At 38.4% G+C, this 14,208-nt stretch overlaps 2 protein-coding genes across 2 annotated transcripts; both read left to right on the forward strand.

The window, feature by feature from the left end:
- Positions 1-802: 802 nt before the first annotated feature.
- LOC122998372 (alcohol dehydrogenase 1-like) lies at positions 803-6,219 on the forward strand. The gene is made up of 9 exons (XM_044375250.1): positions 803-872; positions 1,648-1,749; positions 2,397-2,535; positions 2,716-2,803; positions 3,097-3,316; positions 3,614-3,874; positions 4,076-4,208; positions 4,375-4,513; positions 4,609-6,219. The coding sequence occupies exons 1-9, from the start codon at positions 855-857 to the stop codon at positions 4,640-4,642; spliced, it is 1,134 nt and encodes a 377-aa protein (XP_044231185.1). The 5' UTR covers positions 803-854; the 3' UTR covers positions 4,643-6,219.
- Positions 6,220-7,314: 1,095 nt separating this feature from the next.
- Positions 7,315-13,899, forward strand: LOC122998985 (alcohol dehydrogenase class-3 chain L). The gene is made up of 9 exons (XM_044376040.1): positions 7,315-7,573; positions 8,158-8,259; positions 9,762-9,903; positions 9,993-10,080; positions 10,194-10,413; positions 12,163-12,423; positions 12,630-12,765; positions 13,360-13,498; positions 13,789-13,899. The coding sequence occupies exons 1-9, from the start codon at positions 7,556-7,558 to the stop codon at positions 13,811-13,813; spliced, it is 1,131 nt and encodes a 376-aa protein (XP_044231975.1). The 5' UTR covers positions 7,315-7,555; the 3' UTR covers positions 13,814-13,899.
- Positions 13,900-14,208: the final 309 nt, after the last annotated feature.

Consider the following 14,208-nt stretch of genomic DNA (forward strand, 5'->3'; position numbering starts at 1 on the left):
TTTCATTTTTCTCTACATTTTGTGTGCATTACAGATTGATTTTTACACACATGGCACAGCATCAATAATATCATTAATTATTTCAGTCTTCCAACAGGGGGACAGAATCGTTAAGGGTCTAACAGTAAGTTTACCAGTGAAATCATTTGTAACCTAACAGTAGTCTGCAGGATGACCCCTGAACTCCATCAGAGCTGCCTAGGCATGTTTATTTTCAGTATCTGTTTTTTTCTACCTCAAATATTACTTTTACAGGGAGTTGCTGTTCCACTACAACATAAACTAACAAATTAGACATTTCAGTTACAACATCATGAGTTAAACTCTCTCCACATTAATTGTTTTTGCTTAATTTGTCTGTTATTCTTTTGGCTTACAGTTTAATGTTTATCTTCTCCTAGAGGAGCATCTAAGACCCCCAAATATCTCAATAAGTTAACAGTTTTTGCAAAAATTGTTAGTCTCAGAAGCTAATTTAAAGTCTAATGTGTTTTGGTGGTGGTTTCCAAAATATTTTACAAAGAAAATGTTTCACCTTAAAAAACAGTGTATTTGCATGGTTCATAGTCATCATTTGTAATGGTTGCTGCTTGTTTGTGCAAAGCTCCACATCTGTTGTCAAGATTTGACGATCAGAAACTGATAACATGCCTGCAAATGTGTGTTTTTACAGTTATTCATAACTAGTGAGTAAATGTAAAGTAAAAATCATTCAGAGTCCCCGCCCATCTGAATGTTTGCATAACTGCTTTTTATCGCAGCAGTATATAAACCTCAATCTGAGTTCTCTCCTCCTCACTCTCAGGTCTTGCAGCTTATTCTCTCTCAACTCCTCTCTTGTTTTTGCAGCAAAAATGGCCACAGCTGGTAAGGTAGGTATAATGCAATATGTGAGTATTCATATTGACAACTGTGATGTTTTTTTTTTTTTTTAAATAAATAAATATGTAATATATAAAAATAAAATATCACATGTTCTGTTTGGACTTGTAGTTTGAGACTATCTAGACTGTTTTGTGTAACTGCTGATATTGGCAAAGATGAGAGGATAGTAGGCCAAAAAAGAAGTCCAGAAATCTTCTGTAGTTCCACAGTCATATAAATTAATTTTTTTTTTAAACGTCTAAGGAAAAACCATTTGATAAATGATGATTCATTAAATTATATTGTTTCAATAAAACTCATGTTTGCCAAAATAATAATGTGTGGACTTCAAACTCTTGCTTTACAATGAATGTTTGCTTTTTTCCAGGAGCAACATTGAGACATTGAAACCACTGTACTCTACAGTTAAAATGTAGCTTAAAAAATGTCCAATGAATACATGAAATTCAATAGTTTAATGTTTGCTTTGACGAAAATTTGCACAGTGGCATGTATGTAAATTTTACACCTCTAGATGTGTGCTTCTCTTGAAATTATAACACAGAGGATATTAACATTATGTTATGGTTCTGGCTTATGTGGCATGTTGCCTTTTATTGCTTTACCCTTGTTCTTTCAGATTAGTGTGAGATGCAGAAGAATTGAGTACATAAAGAGTTCAACAAGTGTTGAACTCTCGGGAAGCTCAACCTAGTATAGGTTAAGTGTGTCCTTCCTGAAATCTCGTGCTGGGGAATTTCATGTGGTTTGTCTGCCTTCTAGGTCATCAAGTGCAAGGCAGCAGTGGCCTGGGAGCCCAACAAGCCTTTGGTGATTGAGGATATTGAGGTAGCTCCACCCCAGGCCAACGAGGTCCGCATCAAGGTGAGAGATGTCCACTATCAAGACACACCCACGTACATACACATACTGCCTTATACTGATCCCATGAATAAGAATTAGTGAATGAATGTAATTTTTAGCAGTGACAGGTCACTGCAAATTTTTAGATCTTCACTACCCAGAAATTCTATATAGAGATATCATCAAACTAAATATCGACTGATGTGTGGTTGAGATGGTGAACAGGTTCCAGATATATCCTCAGAACATGAATTAGTCTGTCTTGCTTAATACAGCTCTGAGGCTACATTAACTGATATTTTTGACATTAACATTAAATCATATGTTTCAATGTAACGTAAAAGGGTCACTAATACTATTGAACTCACTGAGAGTGAACACCTAATTCTGCCGTTCTGTGCAGATTTTGGTTTCTTTTAGTTCATTCTTTTGGATGTCCAGTCTATGTGGGCAAGAGCCATATATAACCATATAAAAACCATATGAGTAGGTAAACAGTGAATGTACTGTGAGGCCAAAAGGCCAGTGAACATTGGGATAATATTCATTATGAAGCTAGACACGGGACTGTAATGGGATAATTGTGTTTCTGTGTCTGCTGGATGTGTAACAAGATAAACTTACATTGTATTAAGGCTGCATTTGTATGGTTGCTGTCCTCACTGTAGATCGTGGCGACCGGGGTTTGCCGCACAGACCTCAACCACCTGTTGGGCATGCATAAAAAGGGTTTCCCAGCAATCCTCGGTCATGAGGGAGCCGGCATGGTAGAGAGCGTGGGACCTGGAGTCACTGAATTTCAGCCAGGTCAGTTAAAGCTTACAACCTAAACAATGTAATTTGTGTAATTGCTTGTGTTTCTATCCCTGTTAGACCAAGGGAAGGGATATTTAACAAATCTGTTTAACATTTGATTTGTTTGTCATTTTGTATGATGGCCTAAAATTTATTTGACAGTCACTTGACAACATTTTTTTTGTCTTTCAGGAGACAAGGTGATCCCTCTGACCATCTCACAATGTAAAGAATGTCGCTTCTGTAAGAGTCCTAAGACAAACCAGTGTGAGAAAGGATGGTGAGCTCAGTCAACGTTCATCTCCAGTCATAATCTCTTCCTTCTCATCTTTTATTTCATTCATCCAGAATGTGTTCATGAATTTATAGGCTCATTTGATGGTTTTTATACTATGGATTTTATCCACTATGTCTCTGACAGTGGAGCAACTTTACTGTAGGTGCTGTCAGACGACACCACAGGATAACATCGGTTTGAATCTTTGGATTTGCTTGTGTTCACAAATACTCATTGCACAATGTACAAGATCATTCTCAGGTTGTATTTTTACCTCAATAAATTATCTTCTTCAGGGCTTCTAATCGTTATGATCTGATGGCAGCAGAAGACTCCAGGTTTACCTGTAAGGGCAAGAAGGTGCTGCAGTTCCTGGGAACCAGCACCTTCTCTCAGTACACTGTGATTAACCAGATTGCTGTGGCGAAGATCGACCCTGCTGCTCCTCTGGACAAAGTCTGTCTCCTCGGCTGTGGGGTCTGCACAGGATTTGGAGCAGCAGTTAATACTGCTAAGGTGTATATGTTTTACTGTTGGAGATAGTCTAACATGTATTGTTAAAAGTTAATATCCACACTGAAGCAATATTACTGGATTAAGCATTTGAGACAGGTTTCACTGAAGGTTTTAACGGCTGTAATAAACTCCTCCCAAACCACTGTGTAATAATTTCTTAAGTCAGACATGTGAAATGGTATAGCACACTGACTGTGGCTACACAGTAAACTGGGAGAGCTAATGTGTGTTACTCTATGGTGCAGTAAGGAAATTCAACCCAAAGTGCCATGTTGACCAGAGTCTTTGTCTCTGCAGGTGGAACCGGGCTCCACATGTGCTGTGTTTGGTCTGGGAGCTGTGGGTTTGGCTGCAGTAATGGGCTGCAAGGCTGCAGGAGCCAAGAGGATTATTGCTGTCGATATAAACCCAGAGAAGTTTGAGAAGGCCAAGGTGTTTGGCGCCTCTGAATTTGTGAACCCCAAGGATCACAGCAAACCCATTAGCCAAGTGCTGTCTGAGATGACCAATGGAGGAGTGGACTACTCCCTGGAGTGTGTCGGGAATGTGGGAGTCATGGTAAGGGAGACAGTGAGGTTTGCATAGAGATTTGATGTAATCTAGTATAAGAAGTTTAATTATATTGAGGATTCTTTCCCATGAAGAGGTGTTGTCTAACTATCAAAACTACAACTTTTATTCAGTTTCCTCAGCTGCTCTAGAGATTTGAAACCTTGTTGTTACGCACCCTCTGACTCAATTCTTTTTCTCCTCATCTAGCGCAGTGCATTGGAGTCCTGTATGAATGCCTGGGGTGTCAGCGTATTGGTTGGCTGGACAGAGGTAGGCGACATTACTGCCCGACCCATTCAGCTCATCGCTGGACGCACATGGAAGGGCTCCATGTTTGGAGGTGAGGCTCCCATCAGTCAAATTTGAGAATCACTATTGACTGATTACAATGACTCACCCTCCTCCTGAAATTAAAAGGCTGTAGGCTTGATCTCTATAATCATTCAACCTGGAGTAAGATTTATATGAGCTCTTATGTTGAGATGTGTGTGTTCTCTGTGGCTCAGGCTTTAAGAGTAAGGATGGCGTGCCCGAGATGGTTAAAGCCTACCTGGACAAGAAGGTGAAGCTGGATGAGTTCATCACTCACAAGATGACCTTGGACCAGGTCAATGATGCCATTGAACTAATGAAGCACAGCAAATGGTAGATTTACACTCTATTTACACTTATTTTTTCTACACTAATATTATATTAATAGGTGCAGGTCTGCTAATTTCTCTTTTGTTTTTGCTCCACAGCATCCGAACTGTCCTGAGTGTTTCTCCAAATTAAGACTATAATTGTGTTGCTTTCAGTGACCCCAAAGTAACTCCAGAAACTACCCACGATATTATATTGAATATTATACTGAACATATTCACAACACAATGCACATAATAAAGAGATCTTTCAAATTATACACAATATACATGCCTGACCCTGAACACTCAGTACTGTTCAATGGACTATGTGCAGATTTTTGTTTGTGAGAATCATCTTCAGTGTTCACAAAAACAAAAGATAAACATGTCAAAGTGTTTATAGAGCAAAACAAATGGTCTAAACAGATGAGCTCAGTGGCTTCTTTGTTTATGTTCTGGTTTTGTTGTTTTGTACGTTGCAGTCACAGCATTTATGTGTCTACAGCATTGTCTGTCATGTCTCTGAAGGCTCTATTACATTATGTTTAAGTGTCAGTCAAATGAGTTTTAGCTCTTATTTACACAGACCAGCCTAATTTTATCAATATTTGCTCAACTGGGCGTTGTAATTATTCTGGCAGGACCAGTTCCAGGGTTTGTCCCCCAGCAGTGCATCTGCCTGTTTCTGGAGGAATTTATAATGAAGGAGAGGATATTTCATTTAAACACCATGCAGGCACAAAGAAAGAAAGGATATGAGACAAAATAACTACATGTAATAATAGTTGATGTTGGCTAATGTGATATTTTATGGTGAAGAAATTACAGTTCGTGATTGCTGTCTGATTTCTATAGAAGCCGAGACCAGCAATGGTTGTAATTGTTATTTTTTATCCAGTTATCTCAAATCATTATGTTGGGAAAACATAAACTTATTTGGGTTAACGCACGCTAGATTCACTGTTGTTACCTTGATTCGATCTTGCAAAATCAGTATTAGGCTGCTGAGAAATAACACAAACACAGAAATAACACAAACCAGGCCAATAATTGTGCGTGTTATCTCCTTTCTAAAAAGCACCTCAACCTCATATTTTTAATTGTTACAGGTAGACCTGAGGTTTCCTGACCAACATTGATTTGGAAGAACAGAATCATGATTGGATCATATAAAATCATGCACCAATACACACAAAGAACCTGGTTTCTGCTGTGCTTTTAAAATGTGATATAAATTTTAAAATGTTTAAAGTAGACATTATTGCTCCTTAGCAGCATATTAATGCTTTATATTTATACCTGCAATTCTGCACATCCTGGGAGAGTCTCTGCCCCTTTAAACTGTCAGTGCATCATGATGTATGAGTATGCAGCATTTTATGATAGTGAGAGGGGCCGCTGTGATTGACTATGATTGCTAGTGATATGATAATGCACAGTGTAGAAATCAGTCCTCTCAAAGTCCTGTTTCCACATGTGCCCTGGATGCACCGCATGGTTACCAGCCATGAAAATGCACCAACCTCTACAAGGAAGACTGAATTTGAATGCCATGACAAAATTACCTGGTTATTTTAAGATAACAATATTAATCTTCTCAAAATAACAAGATAATTATGTTGTTCTGATAACTATCCCATTATCACAAGAAAATAGTTAACTCAAGGTAACAAAGTAGCTTTAAGCTTTTGGGGTTTGCTTTCAAAACTGAAATCTAGTTATTCTAGACAATTTATAACATATAAATTAGTATACTAGTATATTGATATACTGTGTATATATACTGTATATATAGTATATCAAGTGAAAATGTGATCTAATCTAAGTCCTGTGTGTATGAGTCATGTAACCTTTAAATAAAATCAAGGAAGTTATTGTCTTCAATTTAAAAGGGGGTTAAAGGAATACAATTCCTACTACAACTACAATTATTATATTGTAAAAGTTGTGACTTGTGTTTTTGTTTTTTTTACTTTTTGTATTTTTGTATATTTATGGGGTTTAAATGAATTTGTATGTTTTCCCTTAATGCTAATTGAATAATTAATAAAAAAGAAGAATAAATAAAATACAACTAACTATACTAGAAGAACAAATTGAAATAAATATTGAAAAAAATATATTTCTACATCTTAAACCCTTTCCTAGATCATTTCAACCAAATGGCACACTCTTAAATATGGACTTTATAGAAACTAAATTAAGCTGTCATGAAATCTATGTCTCATATATTAGATTAGATTCAACTTTATTGTCGTTGCACTGAGTACAAGTACTGAGACAACGAAATACAGCTTAGCATCTAACCAGAAGTGCAAAAGAAGCAGTTTAGCGTAGTATAATGTATATATGTATAATATATAAATAGAATAAATACTAAGGGTAGGTATGACTATGCTTAGATATATACAGTATGAACACTAGTAACAGTATGAAATGTAAAAGCTAGGAAATGCAGAGATAAAGGTAGGTATGATAAGAATTTCGATGTGCACACTTCAGATCAGACATAAACACTCTAATATAAATATGAATAAGCTTCCAATAGTAGCTGTTACTCATTAGGTGAAAGGTACACTGCACACTTCTCCATTTCTGCATCAGTAAATCTGTGATCGACCTCATGGTCCATTGAAGAGAGCTGTGAACACACATTTATGTCAATTATTTACACCTGCCTTCATCTGGCTTGGCCAACATGAAACATATAAAGCTAGGATACACTGCCTGGAGTCTCACTTTTTCTGTTATCCTGGATTTCTGAATTCTGCTTTTGTAAAATAGCCCCCTGTTGACCAAAGGAAGCTTTCAGCAGTAGGCGGGTATATCGTAGGTCTTTTATGATATATTTATAGATATTTTATAATATCTTTCTATTTTTATTTCACTATGCTTATCTGCTCTTGTGTTAGAGATATGGAAGGGGAAATGAGGCCTGTAGAAAGATCAGCAGCAAGTGTTTGGACACAACCCACACAGGCAGGGCCCTTCTTTGTGATTGGTCTAAACTCTGATAATACCTACAATCTTGCCTAATGTTGTCGGAGTCTGGTTGTGAAACAGCATGGCAACTACAGGGAAGGTAAGCTCATTGACTTCTCATAACATGGAATTGTATTAGAATAATGAACTTCTGTAAATGTTTCAAGGAATGCGAATCGTTCTACACACAAAAGACTGCTAGAGTTGTCAGGACTTGTCCTCTGCTCTGTAAAGTGTTTATGCAGCAGAGGGAATGTTTACAGTTCAAGAAGAAGGGTGTGGAGGGTAGATTTTAGTCTGCTATTTATGAGAACATTAGTTATAATTTAACAAGTGTTTCAAAAAAGAAGCAATCCTTCTGTTGCACTGTTTCACATCCTAAAATAGACAAAAAATTAGTCATTGGAGACTTTTTTGGAGACTTCCTATTGTTGCAACATGTCTGCGCAAGAAGGGAAAATGGTCAAAGTTCGATTCTGTTATATTCAGCCTGTTGAGAAACAGATCTAAGATCTAGGAACTGATCATGTTTTCTGTAGTCTACAGTAAAAGGAGAAAGTTGTATTTTGTTTTCCTCCACCCTTTGAATCACACCACTTCCTCTCTAGCACTGAATGGGTTAAATGTCAAGAGAGTATTTACGTTGAGTGATCACAGGCCAGCTGAAGCTGTTGGATGTTTTAGGTAATCCGGTGCAGAGCTGCAGTAGCATGGGAGGCTGGGAAACCCCTCGTGATGGAGGAAGTGGAGGTGGCGCCTCCTAAAGCTGGAGAGGTTCGCCTCAAGGTAATGATTTGTTTGCAATTAGATTTTGATGGGTTTACAAGATAAAAATGTTGCAATGAGATAAAGGCAATGCTGTAATGATGAAAGCTGTAAAAAAAAAAAAAACCCTCAATGATAACAATATACTATATATTAGATAAGCTACTATATATGCACTATGTATACTATTTATAGCCTAAACCATACAATTACCTGCTCCTCTTACATGCTTATCTGTAGTTAATATTTTCTCACTTAGTGTGTACAATCCAACACCACGGTGGACTTTGCACACTTTCCGGTAGTTAAAAAAGGAGTGACCTGTACTGATACTGTGTACTAATATTACCTTGAGCAAGAAAGATCTGTCCTTTATTTTAATACAATATTCAGTAATTAAACTTTGAGTGAAAGAAATTCTTGCAAAACAATAATACTTCTACTTGAGCTGATCTGTTGCCAGTGGTGGAAGAAGGATTCAGAACCTTTACTTCAGTAAATGTACCAATACAGCGATGTAAAAATACTCCATTACAAGTAAAAGTCCTGCATGAAAAATCCTACTTAAGTAAATGTAATAATAATAATAATAATAATAATAATAATAATAATAATAATAATAATAATAATAATAATAATTTTTATTTATATAGCACCTTTCAAAAACAGTTACAATAAAAACAGATAATACAAGTAGAAGATTCAAAACATAAGATATAAACATATATGACATCATTCGATTATTAATACTGAAGCATCAGTGTTAGAGCAGCATGTTACTGTTGTAGCTGCTGGAGGTGGAGCTGGTTTGAACTACTTCACATACAGTTAGCTAGTTTAGTCCAGTGGTTCCCAACCTAGGGGTCGAGCCCTTTTAAAGGGTCACCAGATAAATCTGAGGGGCTGTGAGATGATTAATGGGAGAGGAAAGGAAAAAAAACGAAGTTCTGATACACAAATCTGTTTTCAGTTTTTGGACTTTTTCTCCAATCTTTGATTTTTGGTGAAATATTGGATTTTTTGAACATTTATTGAAATGAAGCCATGTGAGACGTTTAGAAGGAAAAATCACTATTTGGTGGAGCTGTTAACAACTCATAGACATCTGAAATGTGACCCTGACTTCACACTGCTTTTTGTAAGATGTCAAAAGCCAAAAAGGTTGGAAACCACTGGTTTCATCTTTAACAATGTGTTGTACTTTAAAAGCTTGTTATATTATCCATTGTGTCAAATCTTCACCTGAAAAGTAATTAAAGCTGTCAAATAAATGTAATGAAGTGGAAGGTACAATATTTCCCTCTGATATGTAGTGGAGTGGAAGTATAAAGTAGCATAAAATGGAAATACTCAAGTAAAGTACAAGAACCTCAAAATTGTACTTAAGTATAATACATGAGTAAATGTATTTAGTTACTTTCCACCACTGTTTGATTCCCCACATGTTAGCAGATTTCTAACATAAGAGTGTCACTAGTGTTAAATGGATTGAGCATGGATGAGATTGCAGTCCTTTCTTTCAGATTGTGGCCACAGGGATCTGTCACACTGACTCCTACACACTGAGTGGCTCCGACCCTGAGGGAGTCTTCCCTGTAGTGCTGGGCCACGAGGGTGCTGGTATTGTGGAGAGTGTCGGAGAGGGAGTCACCAAGTTTCAAACAGGTTATCTTCTCCTCTCTTCTCTTCTCTGATATACTCCAAAGATTACTGCAGTGTAAGTGTTCAAAAATGTCAGTGTGCTTGTATTTCAGGGGACACTGTCATACCCCTGTATGTCCCACAGTGTGGAGAGTGCAAGTTCTGTAAGAACCCCAAAACCAACTTGTGTCAAAAGATCAGGTAAATGTCCTGCTCCGTGCAGCATTGCAGTTCAGCGGTAATCATAAAAATCTATCCTGCCTTGTTCGTGCACCTCAGAGCAGTTAAATCTGTGCTTGTGTGTTGTTCTTAAGGCTCACTCAGGGTAAAGGCTTGATGCCAGATGGGACGACCCGTTTCTCCTGCAAGGGCAAGAGCCTCTTCCACTTCATGGGCTGCAGCACATTCTCTGAGTACACAGTGGTGGCTGAGATCTCCCTGGCCAAAGTGAACCACAAGGCCCCTCTGGACAAAGTGTGTCTGCTGGGCTGTGGCATCACCACTGGGTATGGAGCCGCTATAAACACTGCCAAGGTGAGTCAGCCTAATATCACTGTGCCACGATCAGTCATCTCAGCCAGTCACAAGTCTTACATACTGTACACTGTTTTATCAGCACTGTTCTAAATAGGCTTGTTCACATATGCTATAGATACAGTGCATTTGTAGCATGTAGCAGGCTGGTATGTTTGATATGGAAACCATAAAACTGTTGTACCCAAGATAAGTGTCTGTTCAATAATTTAAAAAAAAATCATAAAACTAAATCAAAAGAGAATGAATAATGAAATGTGAATGGAATATGTTGGACAGCACATTTTCTTAGCACCATAGTTTATATCGTATAGCATTGATATTGTCTTTATTATTATTTAAATGTGTTTTGTCTTTCTCAATCCCACATTGTATCCTTTCTCAATCTCTCATTGTGTCCTTTATCCTCCATTTTTGTAGTCCATACATGCCATTGGGCAACAGTACCCATGTGCACAATCTCATGGGTCAGGGACACACAGATGTTCTGCATTTGGGCTAATTACTGGAATGTCTATATCTACCTCTTAGTGTTGTTTCTTTCTGTTTGCCTTGTATGCCTAAAGAAGGTCCATAGTATGAGTGAAAGTTAGTATGATATTAGAAAGCAGAGGTTATTTTTGTATTAAAATACAACTGTCCTACCAGCACCTAGCATAGCCTTTCAGTCACATGATCAGTGGATATTTAAGCCATGTTAGAAAAAACAAAATCACCTTTGCTCTGGATCATTGATTTTGGTCAAAAAATCGATTATCCCATCACACTCTCCATGACCCACACTTGACTCCTCAAAGCTATATATTTATGGAGGACACAGGAGAATTCAAGGAGTCTCAATCTGGCACTAGTTTTGATTCCCTTTCAAATGTAAACCAAACTTAATGGGATCAAGTGCCAAATCAGTTCTCTTTAATACCTTTAAGTCTGTGACTGTCAGTTTTTGACTGGTAGCTAATGTATGGTGTATTTTTAAGCCACTTCAGCAACGCGGCTCTAGATGAGGAGTGGCCATGTCACTTGGTTGTTCAGTCAGTTGGTCCAACACTTTGGTCCAGACTGGAAAAATCTCAACTACTATGGGATGGGTTGCCATGAAATGCTCCCCAGATGATGTTTGGTGATCCCCTGACTTTTCCTCTAGTGGCACCATGAGGTTGATATTTGTGGTTTTGAATGAAATCTCTTAACAACCATTGGATGCCATAAAATTTGATACTGTGATCCTCAACCTTTAATCAAGCATCATTATCAAGTCCAAATCTTAATTGGTCCAAAACTCTCTTCTTAAATCAACTTCAGCTACCTTGTATTTAGTGTTTATTAGGAAATCTTAGCACACTAACCGGCCAAAGTAAGATGGTGAACATGGTAAACACTGTTCCTGCTAGCTAAACAGCATGTCACAATTATCAGTGTAAGCATTTTAGCATGCTGTCTAATCTGCTGTTACTATTAAAGTACAGTCTGTCAGAGCTGCTAGTATGGCTGTAGTCTTGTTTTGGTTTGTGGCATGTGTCACAATTTTGACCATAGATTTTGTATCTATTTATTGGTATGAACTTGCAGGTACCCACAGTGTTTACCTGATGCCAGGGAAAAACACAGCCAGCCTGAAGAAGCATGCACCTGCAAAATACATTTGCTCTTTTTCTCATTATGTAACATTAATTTAAGGCATTCTCATTTCTCCTCTAGCAGCAGTGACACGCTGACCTGCTCTTTCCTCTCCTGTTCTTCACCCTGCAGGTGGAGGCCAAGTCAACCTGTGCAGTGTTTGGCCTGGGAGCACTGGGCCTCGCAGCAATCATGGGCTGTAAAGCAGCCGGGGCCACCAGGATTATTGGAATTGATCTCAACCCCGACAAGTTTAAAACCGCTCGCGAGTTTGGAGCCACAGACGTGGTGAACCCGAAGGACCACAGTAAGCCAATCCAAGAGGTCCTAGTAGAGATGACAGATGGAGGTGTGGACTACTCCTTTGAATGTGTGGGCAATGTGGCAATCATGGTGAGTGGGACTACAGTCATGTAAATAATAATCCAATATGATTGACCAGCTCCAAACCCCACCTCAATTCTATGACACTCTGGAATACCTTTAAAAAAGAATACATTTAAGATAAACTATTACTATTATAAATATTATGCCAATATTGTGGTGCTGTTTGGATCAGACTAAGCTGACACTGCTCTGATGTTGTCTCATGGTGGCAGAGGGCAGCCCTGGAGGCCTGCCATAAAGGATGGGGCACCAGCGTCATCATCGGTGTGGCAGCAGCCGGACAAGAGATTTCCACCCGACCCTTCCAGCTGGTGACTGGACGCACCTGGAAGGGCACTGCCTTTGGAGGTAACAAACTAGTTGTGACCTGCTTTGAGATAATGGGAGGAGGTTGCCAAATCAACAACCTGTCATTCAAGATGAATATAATGAATGATTGCAATGTTTTTCAAAAGGTGGGTGTAATTGAAATGAAAGAAACTGTTGAGTGGAACCTGTGCAACAAAGAAAGAACCCATCTTTCATGCAGGGGCACGTAATGAGCACATACTGTACACTGATGTAAACTAATCATTCATTTTCTACAATAAATGCTTTGTGACTCTGGCTTAAAAATGTGTGGGTGTAGATTTAGACCAATTATTCTCCAGTTTCTCACTACTGCAGAAGCACAGTTGTGTAACTGTATATAAACTGGAGCATGATGTCTTGTTTGCTTTTTCAAGTACAAACATCTTTTATCATTTGAAAAATGGGTCTGTATTGTAATATGAAAGGAGTCTGATTCACATTTGCTTCACATCATGCTCAGTTACACTGACAAACTGTTTTTGTGTCCCCAAGAGTGGGAAAAAAATGCTTAAAATGTTTGTTAAACTACCTGATGCAACACACATCATTACTTTTCTCTACTTGATAAGCCCATTTACACTTTTTTCCCAGGTTACAAGAGTGTCGACAGTGTTCCCAAACTAGTGGAGGAGTATATGAACAAGAGGCTGAAAGTGGATGAATTTGTGACTCACACTCTGCCCTTTGAGAAGATCACCGACGGGTTTGATCTCATGCATGCTGGAAAATGGTAAGCCTTGATTTTCAGACACATTTTGAAGTTGATTGTTATGTTAATGCGCGCAGTGCTCTGGTGTCCCTCTGGGTTTTGTCTGCTGGAGGCCTCACAAGGCGTCACCGCTGCCCTCTGTTGAGGACAAAGCTGAGATGTGATGAATAATGTGAGGCAGGATTTTTTTAAAAGTTTGCATCCCGAGAGACCTTCCTTCAAAGACGAGTGTTGATTGTATCAGTACTGTATTTTAAGCTTTTAAAAATGTGATGCTGTACCCTCAGTCTAATCCCACGTTTCTCTTTCAGCATTCGCGTCGTCCTCCAGTTCTAGATGCTGCACTCGGCGGAGCACAGAAAACCACGATCCCACTCCATGTTTACTCTGCTCAGTTCAATAAATAATCTTTCAGCTCCCTGTTCAAGTCTGTTTTATTTGAACAATGCACAGTCAGAAACCTCTTTGATCAGCGTTTCCCCCCCTGAAGGAACACATATGCATACACGGAACATTATGAGACGGAAAAACAGAAACTAAAACAAGATTATTCAGAAATATTCTTTGATCTAAACTGAATGAATAATAAGTACAACCACAAACAACCAAATGGTGCTAGTGTTGCCAGGCTGCTAATTGATAGGGACTGCTGAGGGATTCTTTTTTTAGAAGCATGGACATCAAGGCCTGATGAAGTTGTGAGAGGTGCAGATGAAAGTCTAGCCTGCTTA

This window comes from Thunnus albacares, chromosome 15, assembly GCF_914725855.1.
Source record: "Thunnus albacares chromosome 15, fThuAlb1.1, whole genome shotgun sequence".
In the NCBI taxonomy this organism is placed as follows: Eukaryota; Metazoa; Chordata; class Actinopteri; order Scombriformes; family Scombridae; genus Thunnus; species Thunnus albacares.